General features: G+C 45.8%; 2 protein-coding genes and 1 long non-coding RNA gene across 6 annotated transcripts; all 3 read left to right on the forward strand.

Moving 5' to 3' along the window:
* Positions 1–5,107: 5,107 nt before the first annotated feature.
* LOC130517595 (Golgi phosphoprotein 3-like) lies at positions 5,108–9,238 on the forward strand. The gene is made up of 5 exons (XM_057019576.1): positions 5,108–5,530; positions 6,005–6,136; positions 6,379–6,493; positions 6,583–6,743; positions 7,242–9,238. The coding sequence occupies exons 1-5, from the start codon at positions 5,321–5,323 to the stop codon at positions 7,503–7,505; spliced, it is 882 nt and encodes a 293-aa protein (XP_056875556.1). The 5' UTR covers positions 5,108–5,320; the 3' UTR covers positions 7,506–9,238.
* Positions 9,239–9,592: 354 nt separating this feature from the next.
* Positions 9,593–11,221, forward strand: LOC130517597 (uncharacterized). Its single transcript, XR_008947748.1, has 2 exons — positions 9,593–10,818; positions 10,894–11,221. It is a non-coding gene; the product is annotated as an uncharacterized LOC130517597 (long non-coding RNA).
* Positions 11,222–11,515: 294 nt separating this feature from the next.
* Positions 11,516–16,160, forward strand: pstpip2 (proline-serine-threonine phosphatase interacting protein 2). 4 transcript variants are annotated; one of them, XM_057019574.1, is made up of 14 exons: positions 11,525–11,680; positions 12,604–12,704; positions 13,378–13,452; positions 13,698–13,732; positions 13,823–13,929; positions 14,007–14,069; positions 14,368–14,466; positions 14,555–14,600; positions 14,835–14,914; positions 15,014–15,112; positions 15,186–15,282; positions 15,391–15,460; positions 15,558–15,595; positions 15,756–16,160. In XM_057019574.1, exons 1-14 carry the CDS (start codon positions 11,648–11,650, stop codon positions 15,809–15,811), a joined length of 999 nt encoding a protein of 332 aa, XP_056875554.1. In that variant the 5' UTR covers positions 11,525–11,647; the 3' UTR covers positions 15,812–16,160. The 4 variants fall into 4 exon arrangements, with proteins under 4 accessions (XP_056875555.1, XP_056875552.1, XP_056875553.1 ...); XM_057019572.1 differs by having other exon boundaries at positions 11,521–11,680; positions 13,698–13,929; XM_057019573.1 differs by lacking the exon at positions 13,698–13,732 and having other exon boundaries at positions 11,524–11,680; positions 13,785–13,929.
* Positions 16,161–16,465: the final 305 nt, after the last annotated feature.

Genomic DNA, 16,465 nt, shown 5'->3' on the forward strand with positions numbered 1-16,465 from the left:
GAAATTAAAATGCGCTGAATTTATTTTGAATGTGGTGTTTTCTTTGTTTTCATTGACACTTTTCGTCAGCCTGCTTTGCAGTTTGGCAGCAAATAAATTCTGTTTTGACAGATTTGGTTTTGATGGGTCTGCTGGGAGGAATAAGAATTTAGGGTTATGGAAAACCACCGGGGTTCCTGTTTCTGTGCACGTGCATGTGTGTGTGTGTGTTTGTGTGTGTAACCAGATGAGGAGAGAGATCATAGGTCTCCACGCCGCCTTGTCATGTTCGCTCTGACTCCTGCGACCACAATCCCATGTTTTAGTCATTCTGAGGTGAACATTTCTTGTCCTCTGACCACACGTCCTCAAGAGCTCAGGACGTCATCTGGACAGGATTATGACCCCGGTTGACCCTGAGGTGACCTGAGGTGTGTGGAGCCCTTCAGGATCTCTTCTCTCTTATCCTAAGACTCCGTGGTGGCCTTAACGTGGCTGTTATATTTCATGAAAAGGCCCTCTGTTGTTTGTTCCCTTAGAGGTGGTGCAGAAGTTTAAAGAATCAGGGAAGTGGCATCATTAAAGGAGGCAGAATCGTTCAAAGCTTCTCTCCTTCTCTCTCCTGTATACTTTCCTTCCACTTCTGGTTGTCTTACCTTAAACTCAGCAGGGTGTACTCCACCACTCCATCATTCCTGCTGAGCAAATAAACCAAACCCGCCGCTGCTCCGTCGGCTCTTCCCGGGCCTGACGGGCTAATTGCTCTCCTGGCCGAACCGTTGCCCCGTCGTCACGACGATTATTTCATCACATTAACACTGGAGGGTTCCTGTTAATGGACCTGGATGCAGATACGTGTGCGTGTGCGGTTGCATGCGTGTGTCTGCGTGTGAGTGTTTCTTCCAGCTGGGGGGGTGTTCCTATTGTTGGAGGCTTCCTGTCCACCAGGAAAGGGAGGATCATACGACTCTGAAGGCTGACGAGAAAAAGATGCTTTTTTGGGCTGAAGAAATGTAAATTTCACAGGCGTAAAGCGCCGATCCGTTACAAACTGTGGGAACGTGGGAGTCGCGCACCTCCCTGTGGACCTCTGTCGGGTTTTTACACAACTGTGCTAATTTCATTTCAGCCTGTCTGTCTTAAATCTGCATTTTGGCCTGGCTGTTAAAACAACGGGCCCCGTCTTTACTGCTCCCTTTATTTGGCGTCTGGTAGTCCCAGAGCAGGGCTTCCTGTTGCTTTCGCTCGTTCCTGTCAGCGATACTCGCTCAGACGTTCACTCGTCTGATCGCTTTGGTTTGAATTGGTCGTTATTGGCAGGTTGATTGACAGCTGAGCTCTGCTCTGATTGCAGCCATATGGGTGAGAATTTAACACTTGGGTCTGCCTTCAGACTCTGGCTTCAATTACATCACTGGGACACGATGGCTGTCTGGCGTCTCCATGGGAGGAAGAGGCGCAGCAAGGTCCATCGCACCGCTGCTGCTGCTATAGTGACGCTGGGATTTGATCACGATTGGAAAGTGGAGCTCTCGTTGGACGGGTCATTCGGATTTGTGAGGTGAAACGTGACAAACAGGGCGACACGCCTCATGATTTCTGCCTCTGCCTGATGCCAGCGGCTCGTTGGCTGCGTATCTGCTGCAGACTTATCACCTCATTGTTTATTATTCGTGTCACTGGGAATGGGGTGAATGGAAAGTGCTTCCTGTGATTGTGTGCAGAAACGGGCACGATTCTGCAGCTTTTCCCACTTTCACTTCTTGTTTCTCGTCGGTTGTATGAGAATAAGTCTCGTGGGGCCACCTGGCCCGTAAACCCGCATATTCCTGGACCAGGAGCTGCCATGGCACCGCTAATGCCCAGATGTTCTTCTTCCCACCGGTGCTGAACAGAAAACTGCTCCGGTGACTGACAGATCTGCAGACGTGACCCTTTATGCTGCAATCATTCCCAGACACTTAACCCCATTTTCAGATCTCGTTTCTTTTTATTACAACAAGCTGCGAGAAAGCTGATAGCATCTTCATTATCCATCTCTCTGCATACACCCCCAAAATTGAGATTCTCTTTTGTGTTTTACAACCTTCTAGTTTTCACCCAGGCCTTTAAGTGCCCTGAGCTATTAAAGATAATTATATTCAAGCCCTTATTCTCCTGTGAGATGTTGCAGCTGATTGAGACATCCAGTAATTCACTTACCGCGCTGCATTGGCGACTCCCTGAGTTCTCTAAGTGGGGGTGTCATCCCAAAACCATGTGTGTGTGTGTGAGCGTGCTCTCGTACATTAATACAGGCGACACAAGGGTCAACCTTTTTGCCCAATCCAGAGACAGGAAATGGCTCCAATATGGGCCTGAGTGTGGCCTGCTTTAAGACTCCAGGGACAGATTTCAGCATGTTGTCAGCTCCACCACCCCCCACCCCCCCTCTCTCTGTGTGCAGATGTTTTGTCCACATTATTTGAAACCACAGGTCCTGAGGAGGCTTCACACAGACACAGAGGTTTATAAACGGTGTCACCATGGTGGCAGATGATGAGATAATGTGCCAGGGAAGATTTATAGCAAGTGTAATGGTTACATTTTTATGCCAGGTGGCCTATTTTAATGCTTATTAATGGACTGGTTAAGGCTTCTTTTATTGGAGACAATATAGGACTCCTGCACTGACTGGCAGAGCTTCATTGGACTATTTTCCACTTGTGCATCTTGTCATCTTGGACTGAGTGCAAATATGCTACCTATATGGTCAGAGTGTCAGGCAACTGTCTCGATGGTAGCAGAAGGGCTTGTTTACACTGAGCATATTTCCAACCATCTGGGGAATAATCTCTCCAAGGAATTTTTAGGGCCACACATACGGCCTCCTTGATGTCCGAGAAGACATCGTTTGTTCCCTGCAGCAGTTTTCCCCAGTCTCTGAAGTGTCGGGATTTCTTGGGCAGGATTTATCAAGTAACCTGCAAAAATCATACGTTTTATAGATGCTCATTAAGGTCATCAACCGTCAAATTAGCTTAGCATCAGCAGCCTTTAGAGTGGCCCTTTCTCTTTTTGCCTCTTCTTCAGGGCATTTAAGATGCAGCATGCTGGTGATGGTGAACCAACCCATCATATGATGGTGTTACTTCATGGATTTTTCCTGGTTCCTCAGGGAAAAAACAAGCATGTTTGCCTGTACTGGATGTAATCCAGGCCACAGTGAATGCTTCGCCCTCAGTAACCAGTGATTTCTGTATCGCTGCTAAGTTTTTCCAGCATTTTCTGAGTGCTACAATGAAGTGCCTTCCATTTCCATTACACTTGAGACAAGGCAGACATACACAGAGGAACCACACATCTTCTGCCCGATTCAGTTTGTTAGCAGCTTTCTGCGCCTTGATGATGACACTTTCTGCGCCTTCTAGAACCCCTGGTCCACTTGTATGTTCTGCTAATAAAAACAAAATCCAGATATTTTAACCTTATCAAAAGAAAAAAATGCAGACTTGTGCAGGTTGATGATGCTAAACAGAGAATATGTCCCAGCTGTGTGTATGAAGGACCGATTATCCAGAATTTGACCCATATTCAGGATCCAAATGTCTGAATGTCCACCAACAATGCAGAGGTCAAGGACAGCGTTTTATTTACTCGTTACCCTTCAGGAACAACATGGACGATAATGAACTTGGAGACAGAAAACCTTTAAAAATGTTTATCTAACCAACCCAATATCCTGATCTCAGAACCTATTTATGTAGAATTTGCCGGCCATTGCCTATTTGTTTGGGAGGAGCTGCATCATGCTTTGAATTGATGTGATATTAAATAATTCATACGCTGCCTCTTGCTCTCACCCAACCACCCGATGTAGATTAATCGGTCTTCTTGTCTGTAACATTTCACAGCTGCCTGGGGAGAGGGTGCCTGGTACCTGACATTACAAACCATAGAAGGTCGTCTTCCAAAGCCACTCCTGCTCTCCTCCTTCCTGAATCTAAGGTCAAAGATCAGGAACATTTCCCAAAAGCAGATTGCAACTTTGGAACCATCTACAGTTACATTTCTCTGCCAGAATGGTGTCTGGTGCAATATTGCAATTTTTCAATGCCACTGAGAGGTTTTGTGCATGATGAATGATCTGCATATAAACAGTCATCTGTCTTCTCTTAACAACCTTACTCTTCCAGGTCGCGAGATGTGCTTGAGCCTCTTCCTGTCGAAATGAGAGAAGTAAGCTGGAACACCCCCCTGCACAAGGCTCAATCAAGGGCCGTTACAGAAAATGTCCAATGTGCATATTGTTGGACTGTAGGAGTAAAGTGGTATCTTGAGAAAACCCACACATACATGGAGAGAACATACTAACTCCACACAGAAAGGCCCCTATCATGAATCAGTCCCACGGGCTTCTGTGCTGGGCAGGGAGAATGGATGCTCTTCAACAATACAAGCCAGACGCACAAATGTTCCTTTTACTGGATTTCTACACATCCCTTATGACCATTTAATAACCGGCAGATGTCGTTTGGGTTCGTTATTTTCCAGAGACTGCCACCGTGTGGTCATAGTTGATATTACATCGTGCAATATAACTCGGTACGGGACGAGAAATTTTCTAAATTAGAGATTTATATCTAAGACATGGCTTGTACTGTTTTTATATTAATTCCACAGTTCACTTTCGCTTACCTGTGTATAAATTCGAGAATAGTGTCGGAATATAATATAAGCCCATTTATGTCACGCATTGCTGCCACTCTCATCTTTATTCCCATTTTGTAACCTCCGCCGATACGTGCTAGTAAAACCATTCAAAAAGTTATAAACGATTTTTTTTAAATAAAATGTTGATATTGGGCCATAATGGGCTGATTACATTTCGATGTTTCAGATCTTCCCATCTTGGATTTTCCCATCATCAAAGTCAAAGCGTTGATCCTAAAACAACCTGCTGGATGACCGTGTATTAGTATATACTGTACTACAAATATGAGGCACGTAATTTTTTTTGCTTAGGAGTAATTAATATGTTTCAACCTGACTGTTCACGATTCACTGTAGGTGACGAGTGTTTGAGTTTTCCGGACGCTTCCTGGAGGCAACGAAGATGCGTTCACGTCCGCGTAATTGCACAGCCTACGTCACTACCACAGCCGCCATGTTGGATCAGGAAGTGGGCAGAGTCGAAGCAGGAATTCCGAGCCGAGCTTAACGCAAAACGACTTTCTTGATCCGACCGACCCAATATTCACCCCCATTCTTTCTTTTAACGTTAATTGTACATGCTCCGCGGTTTCCCAAGCGGTCGAGGTAGGCGATTCTCTCTGTATTCGATCGTTTCATAGCACCAGCAATGGCCTCTCTCGCGCAAAGAACCACGACCCTCGTCCAGAGGAGGACCGAGGCCACTCGCAGCGCCGCTGCCGACAGGGACAGGGAGACCGCCACGGAGGAGGACGAGGCTCGCCGCGGCGAGGAGGAGGACGACGACGGTGGGGATTCTAAGGAGACCAGGCTTACATTGATGGAGGAGGTGTTGCTGTTGGGCCTCAAGGATCGAGAGGTGTTTTTTTTTTGGTTTTTTTTAAACCCGTAAACCGAGCTTCCGTCGTCCGACGCTATTGTAGCCGTCATTAGCCAGATCGGCAGTGCAATATTGTTTACTTTCCACCCAGGCAACTGCTCATAAAGCGAGCTTTTACCTGGTAATCTTGCAGGGAATCACTGTTACAAACCGCGTTTGCAGCCAATTTGGCTCCGCGTTGTTAGCCGCACAACAGCGTGTCACTCACTCGTCTGTTGAGGGGAAAAGACTTTTATTTCGGCGCACACAGCGAGCTAAAGCGGAGCCCCGTCCGCCATTAAGCAACCGATGCCGTTACCTTTTTGCTACACGGCAACTTTTGGTCAAAGTTGGGCTTTTGGAGGTTGACATTAGCCGCGTAGCTGCGGCTAACAGCGGCTAACAGCGGCTAATCACAGCAACACGTCAGCTATAATAACAGACGCTGCACCTTGTTTGTCTTCCCTCCCCCAGGGTTACACGTCTTTCTGGAACGACTGTATTTCTTCCGGTCTCCGTGGGTGTATGCTTGTGGAACTGGCCCTGAGAGGGAGGCTACAGTTAGAGCCCTGTGGTGCTCGGAGAAAAAGCCTGCTTTCACGGAAGGTGAGGGGACCGCTGATGTGGTCACTGCTCCGGCTGCTCCATGAAAGCATGTGGCAGCCGCTGCAGCCCCATCTTTTCTTGGTATGCAACCATTTCCTGGGTTTGCTTCTGTTTAAGCACTTTTCTGTGCAAACTCTGCCGTGGCACGTGCAGGGATTCCTGGACACACAGGATGTGAGATTAGTTTGAGATGGATGACAGCACTTTTCCCAGGTTCAAACAGGTTCCCTTTGTTTGCAAAGGTAATCTGCAAATCAGATGCTCCGACAGGGGATGTGCTGCTAGATGAGGCCTTAAAGCACATAAAAGAGACCCAACCTCCAGAGACTGTCCAGAGCTGGATAGAGCTGCTAAGTGGTGAGATACTTTACCCATCTCCGTGTGCTGCCACCTTTTTTGGAAACGTCACACTGCCTGGCTAATTTCCCTAAAACTCCCTCCTGCAGGAGAAACCTGGAATCCCCTGAAGCTGCACTACCAGCTGAGGAACGTGAGGGAGCGTCTTGCAAAAAATCTGGTCGAGAAAGGTGTCCTGACCACAGAGAAACAGAACTTCCTGCTTTTTGACATGACCACACATCCGCTGACCAACAGCATCATTAAGCAGGTGAGCTGTCCTGGTTCCCTTCGGCAGTGTTTGAAGCCTGTCAGGGGCTGCACACTAGGAAATGTCAATGATTCACTGCAAGCAGATTTTCTGCACTTCTGCACTTTGCTTACTTCCTGTTTGAAGACGGTGAAACTTATGCAGGCTGTCTTAACAAAAAATGTGTAAAGTGGCATTTTATAATTGTGGCGCATGATAAAAGCCAGGTAGCTTCATGCAAATGTGGCCCTAGTCCTTAAAAATCCTTAAGTTTAGCGGTCTTAACATTCTAGCTGGACTTTAACACCGACTAACAGCCGAACAACAGCCGGATACCCCAAGAAAAAGAATCACAGGCTGTCTAAGCTGCGTGCCATCGTGTACGTATCCCATTTAATGGACAAATCAAATGCTATCGATCAGAATATGGTGTTACTTAACGTCACTTAAGACGCGGTTTTGATCCCGTAAATGCTGAATTCTGCCATCTCTGATGGGTCGACTTGTTATTGCCTGCAGCGCCTGATCAAGAAGGTCCAGGACTCTGTCTTAGAGAAGTGGGTCAACGATCCTCACCGCATGGACAAGCGAGTCCTCGCCTTGATTCTCCTCGCCCACTCGTCCGACGTTCTGGAGAACGCTTTCGCCCCGCTCCAAGATGACCAGTACGACCTGGGGATGAAGAGGGTCCACAGCCTGCTGGAGCTGGAGCCAGAGAAGGAGAGCACAAAGCCCAACTCCAATGAACTGATGTGGGCCGTGGTGGCTGCGTTCACTAAATGAATACACGTGATTGGTTGGACTGGAAGATCTGGCTACGGTCTGTGTTATTTAATTGCTTGAAGGACTTCACTTAATGAGACAGACTTCACTTTAATGAGACAATCTATTTTGGTTGGGGAACCTGTTTTTACATCTATTCTGGATGACATTCGGTGGTAGTCCATATTAACCCTGTGCGATCCGATCGGTGGTGGGCTTCACCATGGAACACTTGACGCGTCGGGACCGTCCGACCGACTGCTTTCACGCAGTGAGAACGATCACCCGCCACCGCTAACATCAACACTACGTAGACATCTGGTAAGGAAGTGGCATAAACGCGGCGGAGTGGTGAAATTGAAGACTGGGGCCAAGTTTCCCTCCGCGATAAGGAAACGTCTCTCTTTCTGCAAGCTCTCTTCGTAATCCAGCCTCGGCTACGCGCTTTTTTCCAAACTCCCTCATGCTAATGCAAGAATAAAGAATACCCTCACTGCTATCGATGCTCTGCGCTCACTTCCAGTTTCTGCTTTCACCTCGTCATTCCGTGCGTTGGGAGAACACGCTTTAGGCTAGACTACGAGAATGTTTTACCAGATCACCCTTCTTTTTTTTTCTCATTTCCAATGAGGAGAAAGTAACCTGTCTTTAAGAGGAACTAGCTGACCCACTTTGGCGGTCTCGTCTACATGAAGAATTAAGTCTGGTCAAAGTGTTTTTAGTTGGACATTTTTATAGAGGTCCGCTCTGCGCTTGCAGGATGAGGCTAGTCTTCCGTCTCTTTTCGTTCGCTTGGAGTAGCCTGCCATCTCTGAGTATTTTGCACAGTCGTTAGCCCTGTAGATAGGAATATATTGATAGAGATTATTCTTCGGTTCGGTAACTCGTTTGTGAAGATGAAGCCTAACTGTAGAAACTATGGTTTAAATAAAAGATCTCACTTATTTTTCTACAGCTTTTGATCATTACGACTAAAAGAAAATCATTCCTCTGGACGTACAAGCAGGAGGTCTGTTCCTAATTCCGGGCATGGGGGGGGGGGGGGTAAAAATGTTCAGAATCCCACATGTTCCTCGCTGGACTCAGTCGTGCTGTTTTGTGTTTCCGCAGCCTGGTGAAAGTCCCCTTTTCAGTTGTCTTTCAGATCAAAGCCTGGAGCTGTTTTGCACCAAAGGAATAACAAGAAGCTAACAGCATGTTCTTCATATAGCGAGTGTAAGATAACCTTTAGGGTACTGACCCCCTTTTGTGTTCCCCTCTCTTTTCGATGTAACAGCTTCGTACGTCACAACGCTCTCCCCCATTGGTCCCCGCTGCCCCGTCTGGGCAAAGCTTGCGCGTACAGATGGCGGGAGGGTTACTTTGGCCCCGGGTGCATCAAAGACTGAGCGAAAAACAGTTCGAACAACATAATCGTACATCAGTCTGGTCCAACGTGTGTGGTCTCACCATTAACTCACATTGCCTACTGTCTCCTGACATGTTTTATATTTCTGCGTTTTGTTTTCCTCTACGCGATATTCTCACACTTGCGAAGATCTGTGGCAGGAGCGCGACAGCAGGGAGACCATGCATGCTAATCGGTGGAGGGCCGAGGTAGTTGTGGATGTAGCTACAGAGAAAATAAATACCTGTATGTAATTATTAGTCATTTTATGTGTACAATCTAATGGAGTTCAATGAAAGGGATCTTCTCTCCTGTATGCTTTTGTATTACAACACAAAATAAAGAAAGGATCCTTTAAGTGCCTGAATTTAGCACCATTTTGCTGATTTTTTTTTTTTTTTACATATTTCTTTGCTATTGTTTTTGTCTTTGAATACAGTCATCAGATCCACCCTGTGACAATAGAGCTGCCTGGGTCATTGATCGGTTTTTCAGGAGAGTGATCGATTAAAAGTGTTAAAATTGGCTTTTGCGTTTATGAAGTTGTGTATGTGATTTGGTCCAGTAGGCTGAACTGGCACAACCCGCGTAGAAAGCATTGTTTTAAGGCTTTAGCAGCAATTCCAACAACCATTTTATTAATACATGGCACTAATGACCATGACAATTATTGTACAAACTTCATATTTACACTAACGCGACTGTCAGAAGATGAACGGACATATGAATCATGAAAACAGACGAGTGATGTTCCCAGATAGGAAACTCCATTTTCGTCGCAGCAGATGACGCGAAATAGCGTCATTGAAGTCACGTGACGCAGGAGCGCCTCAGGTGTGTTGATTAGCAGGTTTCCGCGTCGCTTCCGGTTCCACCGACTCCGACCGCGTCCTCCGACTGCTGAGCTTCAGCCCGAACATGTCAGGTGGGCTCCGCCAGTCCTCCAGTATCTCCAGCAGCTCCCCGCCTGCGCTGCGTCTCTCCCGGACTCCTTAAATCCATAAATGCGCCTTTATTTCGCCCGGCCCGTCCTCACTTGCCCTCGGCCACGGCGGTGTAGTTCTTGGTCAGGAGCTCCACCAGTTTGTACCTCCAGTAAAGCGCGTCTCCGAGCCGGCGCAGCTCGCGCGCGACCTCCGCGGTGGCGGGGATCTCTGGGGACGACAGATCACGTCAGACCGGGCGGATCACACACGCAGATCCCTAATAAAACAGCCCAGGTTGGGGCCGGAGGAGTGGACACTCACCTTTTTGGGCCATTTTAACGCGGCGGGATAAGCGGGAGCTGGAAAAGTGGCGTTTTCCTCCTCTCCGTGTGTCTGAAGCCGTGCGCGTCTGACGAGTAGCGACAGGTTCCAACTATTGATAGATGAACTTGTTTAAATACTCCCGCATGACGTCGCGGAGGAATCCCCGAGCCCTGCAGCCAAGTTCCTCCCCCTTTCACTACTCTTTCCGCAGTTGTTTTTTAAGTGTTACCCAAAACGCGTCTTTTCAGTTTTAAGCCACACTTTTAATTCCCGGCCAGGTGGGGGATGTTCTGAACTCCAATGAGCAGCAATTACAATTTTCACTTTCCCCTCACCTGATTGACATTAATGGGAGCGTCAGAAGCTGATTTCCTGATGCTGATTGTGACGACGTGGAGCAGTCATGTGATCATTTTTCGTGTATTTACTTGGCTTTACAAGAAACGGGACGTGTAAACACGTCTTTGGGATATTGCGACACTGACAAATGTTGAGGCTTTTGTGAGTGCGCCGAGCTCGTCTCTAGTTCTGCTTTTCTGACTCTTTGTATTTTCCCTTTTAGAAGAAATCCCCAGGAAACTTCAGTGATCTGTAGTGGGTTAATCAGCAGCGAAAAGAAGAAGCAAAAACACGGAGGAGTGTTGCAGAAAAAGACCTTTTGGTCGTCAAAGTGGCAAAAACAGCCCCATAATGAAAGGTGTGGTGATGCAAAGCTGTACATTTGAGTTTCACAAAGGAGCATTTATGCTTTAGGCTTTATGATTGTTTGCAGCCATTATCCAGGAGCTGAATCACCTTTGACGGTCATAAAAGTTTTTATGACTTCGGCTGGTGGAGCAGAATAGTTGTGACCTATGAACAGGTTTTTCAGCACTGACATGAGAATGTTTCCATCACGTAAACCCTGTAAAGTACAATAAACGAAAAACACGCGAAGGATGAGTTGGATTACAAATATCAGTATAAAGGGTAAGAACTGGATGGAATCATGATGTTTGAATTTTGAATAAAAGTTCGAACAAATTGGTTAGATTTATATAACGCACAATCTACAAACTATGGAATATGTAACTGCATTTTTCATTAAAAATATGAATAAAGGGAAATAGTTCCAATACACCTATTGACCACTAGATGGTATAAGCAAACTTTTATACCGCATTTAGTATTTCATTAATTAATTACTTCTTTGATTCTTCTTAACGATTAATCAAAATAACTGTTTATTTAACGACATTACATTGTTCTGTACATTGTCGCACTGGTTTAATCCACATTAGATTGTTTATGCAATGCTGGTTTAAACTTTTAACTTTTAAGGTTACATTCTAACAAAAGAATCGATACCTTTGTCATGGATAAATCTTAAAGTTGTTGGCAGGTTTCTGCAGGAGCGACAGAAACGAAGCTCTCGTTAGGCGCATCACTGCGCATGCGTCGATTTCCACGCGCTTTCCCGACCTTGGCGTCACTGCAGCCGCGGTCACGTCAGTCAGTCCGTCCGCTCCTCTGTCCCGGTAACAGCCATGAGAAACCTGCATTTCAAAGATTTCTTCTGGGTGAGTCTTTTGTCTACTTTTCTCATTGTAGATTTAATCAGAAGGTTTGGATTAAAGCAGCCAGAAGTGATTTCATTCCTGTATTAATTTCCCTGTCGTTAACTTCTCCTCTACTGACAGGGGGAAAGCGAAAATGTCATTACTCTTCTCGTTATTTATTTATTTTATTGTGAACTCAATGTGCAAAAATGTAAATGTATTTGCATGCCGTTTTAACACATATACGCTGAGGCAGACCTGCTTCTCTGTAGCTGACCAAGTTTATTTGATTTCGTTTTATTTTATTCAATCCACTTTGAAAATATCCAATGAAGCAACACTACACACAGAAAGCAACTCAGCCTATTTGTTTAGGACCAAATGCATCCCTTCAAAGCAAACACATCAATCTGTACTAATATTCCCGACATCTTTGACAGAGTTTTACAGTGTTTTCTGTAAAACTCTGGAGCCTTCCTGGAGCCTCTAACGACCTGCTGACAGCAAATATAAGCTGTCCCACACATGCACACACCAAACACATGGAGCCAGTTGTCGACTGGGGGGACTGGGACGGAACCATTGACAGCTCCAAACTTCAGTCAAAGTTTGCATGATTTTTTTAGAGGTAGAAAGCCGATGGCCGAGATTAATTATATGCTGTTACACTCAGCTCACCGAAATTATAGAGAAGTAGGGCTCAAAATATCAATTTACAGCTGAAGTGTTTATTTCTCTGTATTGTGCTGTCTCAGGAACTTCTCGAGCCAATTAAAAGTGAGGCGAGTTCGGACAGGGCCTGTTTATTCACAGGAGAAGAACAATTGAGCTTGTTGTGGAAGCAGCTTCCTGTTCAGATTTAGCAGATGTAAATACAAAAGGCTGAACTGACCGCAGTTTCTGAAACCAAACTTGAACAACATGTTTTGAACCCTCACGGACAGAACGTTGAACTGATCTCAACTGGGGGATATGACACCATCATCCACTATTTAAATGACGGGAAGAGGACATGTAAGGAAATCGAAGAGTTTATAAAAGCCAGGTAATGTTATTTTCCTCCTAAATGCAATCAGGTTTTTTAATAATTTACATTTTAATAATAATCCTTTTCAACGTTTATTATTTGCAGTAACACAGTGTGGACTGCAGGGGGTGCGATTCTGCCGCTGCACATTTAGTCAAATTAGTACAGTATAATGCTAAAATTTTGTTTTTCTAAAAATCATGCATGTTTGTTCAGTAAAAAGGCTGAAGTATAGACCAAAATATTTTAAATAAAGACAGAAGTAAAAATGTAAATTTGAAGAGTGTGTTTGCCCATCCCAAATAATTCCATCCTATGCAAACTTAGCATATTTGCATTTTAGTATTATGATATTCTAAGTAGTGCATTCAGAGCACTGGGTTGTGGTTCAAAAAAAGAAAATTATTTGAAGATGAAGAACATAAAGGGTGTTTGTTATCAACAATACCCGTTGTTCAGTCCAGTTGAACCTTTGCAGTTTGAGATTTGATTTCCTCTTCCTGCATGCTAATGTTTAACCTGTCAGAAAGACACATGCACAACTGTGAGAGCATGGCAACATTCCAGTAGTTATTTCCTCTTTGTCCACCCTCTGATGGTCCTCTCCAGCGTATTACCATAAATAATGTTCCTTTTACTCTCAGATATCTGAGGAGAAGTGGATTGCTCTAAGTCTCCTGGTTTATTTCAGGGCTTCCATTGAAGAGAAATACGCCAAAGACCTCCTCAGTTTGTCCAAGAAGGTGTGTGGACATGCTGAGATGAAGTAAGGGACCAGACGCTCAGGCTGGAGCAAATCTTCACATTCTTGGAGACGTTTAAGGCAGAAAATGAAATGAAATTATGCTCTGGTCGCGATTTAAAAGGAGATAACACACTCAAAAACACTGTACACTATAAAACACTGTCCTTCCTGACAAGGGAACATCCACAAATTAGCCTCAAAATCATTTGAGGACTTAGTATGTATGAATTTCCCACATAACCGTGTTCTTGTTTTTACCTTTGAAGTGCTTTAAAAAAGTCCCTGGACGTGTTCAAGTTGCGTAAGTCCCAGATATTTTTTGTACCTTTGCTTTGCAACCGTTCTTGTTGCTGTTGTCCACCTCATCGTCGAGTGTCTTTGACCCTGGTAGAGACCGAGCACGTGAGTCTGGCACACTTACAACTGGCGCAAAGCATGAGAGGGGAGGTGAAGAAACTGGAGGAATTCAGAGAAAAGCAAAAGGAAATGAAGAAGAAGGTGAGAGCAGCAGCGGTGACGTGGCTGCAGAAATGTGCGCTCTATTTGGGTAACCAGATCTGATGCTGCCTTTTCAGATGGAGCAAAACATGGACGCGTTCCACAAACTGAAGTCCTCCCAGTTCAAGAAGACAATGGAGGTACATAAAAGATGCCTTAACGTTAAAGGCAAACGCCTCGTCATAACCAGTACAGCTGCCCCCAGGTCAAAGGTCATTTCTTTGATTTCCTAGTTTGCGCAACCCTGATAAAAGCAGCTGCTCTAATTTATTTGCTCCAGTATCGTTGTGCCGGTGTGGACGGCTTCTGAAAATGCTTTTCAGTGCCGTTGAAGTAAGTGGTTTTGTGTGTCGTTCTGGGAAAGTGAACTAAAGCCGCAGGTACTCGGGTCACAAAAGGTTGGTGCGCCGTGGCAAGAAATGTGTCGCTCGTCTGCAGGCGAAGAAGATGTACGAGCACAAGTGCCGAGATAAAGAAGAGGCGGATCAGAACGTGAACCGGAACGCCAACACCAGCAACAGCAAACAGATAGACAAGGTAGAGTGAAGTGCGGCCCTAAAGATCAGCGCGGCGATGAGCTCTGAGCCTCACTTCCTGCTGCTCCCTCGTGTTTGCCACCTTGCAGTTGTGCACCAAGGCTCTACAGGCGACGCAGAACGCGGAGGAAGCAGGTACTGTGTTTTCTGTGCTCACAGGCCCTGCCGTTTATTTTTGGATGTCTGCGCATGAGGGTGAATTGCAACACCGCTTATTGCAATGAAAATGTGACCAGCTGCAAAAATTAAAAAAAAAAGTGAGAAGTTCATGGCTGAGGGCAGTAGCATGATAAACCATGCTGATATAAGCCTGAAGTGCACGCTGGCCGTTATGCAGCGCTATATTCATACGCTGCGCCTCACCGGCAGACAGATCGTACCAGCAGAACATTAACACTCTGGCCAAAGCTCGAGAGGACTGGATCAGAGAACATGTGAGCTCATGTGAGGTAGGAAAGGGTCAAATCGAAGCAATAAAAAAAGAAACATGAAGAAATGAGGTGATTGCCCCCCCCCCCCCCACCACCACCACCACCCTTACTTCACAGGTGTTTGAAAACTTGGCGAAGGAGCGCATCGTCTTCCTGAGGAACGCCGTGTGGACACACCTCAACCAGCTCTCCCAGCAGTGTGTGACCAACGACGAGGTGGGTGCCCTTCAGTACCGTCAGTGGCAGAAATCCACAGAAGCCCCAACCACCACCCCCCCATGTTGTGCAGCTATACGAGGAGGTGAGGAAGTCGCTGGAGTGCTGCGACGTCCAGAGAGACATCGAACACTTCATAAATCTCAGAAAAACCGGCGAAAAACCGCCAGGTATGAAACCAGCACTGGTCAGAGTGGTGTGGTAGCTGTTAACCAGTGAGGGGCTGCAGTCACAAACCAGTATGGTGTCACAAACCAGTATGGTGTCCTGTCTCGCAGCTCCGGTGCTCTATGAGAGCTTCTACACCACTCAGAGGTCACCAACTCCGCAGCCTCCACAGCCCAGCAGGTACGCGCAGGCCATCGCCACGGCGACGCTTGCTCGCCATCAGGAGTCATATTTTCGACCCGAACCCTAACCAGCCGTGTGTTTTGTGAATTTCCAGGAGGACTTTGGCGTTACCAAATCAAAGAAACAGCCCTGGTGAGTTACTAAGATCTTTCTGCCTGCTTGTACGGCCTTCACTTAAAATGAGATCAGAGATAAAACACTCTTGCCATGTGGGACGCCATCAGCCGTGAGGTTTCATCTCCCCATCGCATTTCCCGTCTAACCACACACCGTATGATCCCTCTGACTGCAGAGGAACCCGTCTACTCCTCGGTGCCTGACGACGGATACAGCGTCATCCAGTTCTGAGGGTTAATATGCAACCGTTTTAATGGACTTCACACCGACGGCGCATCACTTCCTGCTTTACAACATCCTGTGAAAAGAAGAAGTGAATTTGTGATTCTGTTGAAGATGCCACATTCGACTGTCCACATCAAGGCTGCATATATTTATCAATTTTACAGAGGTTACAAATATGTGGCACGGGTTCCTTTACTACTGATATCTGTAAGGATCCGTTGTTCTGTGACGCGTAGTTGCTGCATTTTCTTGTCTTTCCTTTCTCTACCTGCAACTTTTGCACTTTGGGGGTCTCTGGTTTTCTTTGTAAGGAACTTATTTCAAGTTAACTGTGAAATAAAAGTGTGTGCCTGAAGGGTGTTTGTTGTGCACAGCACTTTAATATGAATGACACTCCTCCTGGCTCCCCCTGCCGGACCTCTGATGCTCCCCGCCCCTCTGATGCACGTGGTGGGAAAGTGAAGGTTTCTATTAGAAATGTACTGTAAAAGGATTGAATTCTCATGAGCTTTTTTAATTAGGAGCATTTTAAGATTGCAAAAGGAAAGTGCAATGCCAGAAAGTTTAAAATTGTTGAAACCATTTTATTTTATTGTGAGTTTAAAAATGTTCAGGTGGTTGAAGTTGTTGTGTATCGATTAAATTCAGAAAAATGGTCAT

This window comes from Takifugu flavidus, chromosome 20 (assembly GCF_003711565.1).
Source record: "Takifugu flavidus isolate HTHZ2018 chromosome 20, ASM371156v2, whole genome shotgun sequence".
NCBI lineage: Eukaryota > Metazoa > Chordata > Actinopteri > Tetraodontiformes > Tetraodontidae > Takifugu > Takifugu flavidus.

Bases quoted from the DNA above. Each gene is read 5' to 3' on its own strand.
- LOC130517595 (XM_057019576.1), top strand. From the start codon at position 5,321: ATGGCCTCTCTCGCGCAAAGAACCACGACCCTCGTCCAGAGGAGGACC. The intron at 5,531-6,004 runs GTGTTTTTTTTT...TCCCTCCCCCAG, and splicing joins TGGGCCTCAAGGATCGAGAG to GGTTACACGTCTTTCTGGAA. The intron at 6,744-7,241 runs GTGAGCTGTCCT...TATTGCCTGCAG, and splicing joins CCAACAGCATCATTAAGCAG to CGCCTGATCAAGAAGGTCCA.
- pstpip2 (XM_057019572.1), top strand. From the start codon at position 11,648: ATGAGAAACCTGCATTTCAAAGATTTCTTCTGG. The intron at 14,601-14,834 runs GTACTGTGTTTT...CCTCACCGGCAG, and splicing joins GCAGAACGCGGAGGAAGCAG to ACAGATCGTACCAGCAGAAC. The intron at 15,461-15,557 runs GTACGCGCAGGC...GTGAATTTCCAG, and splicing joins CAGCCTCCACAGCCCAGCAG to GAGGACTTTGGCGTTACCAA.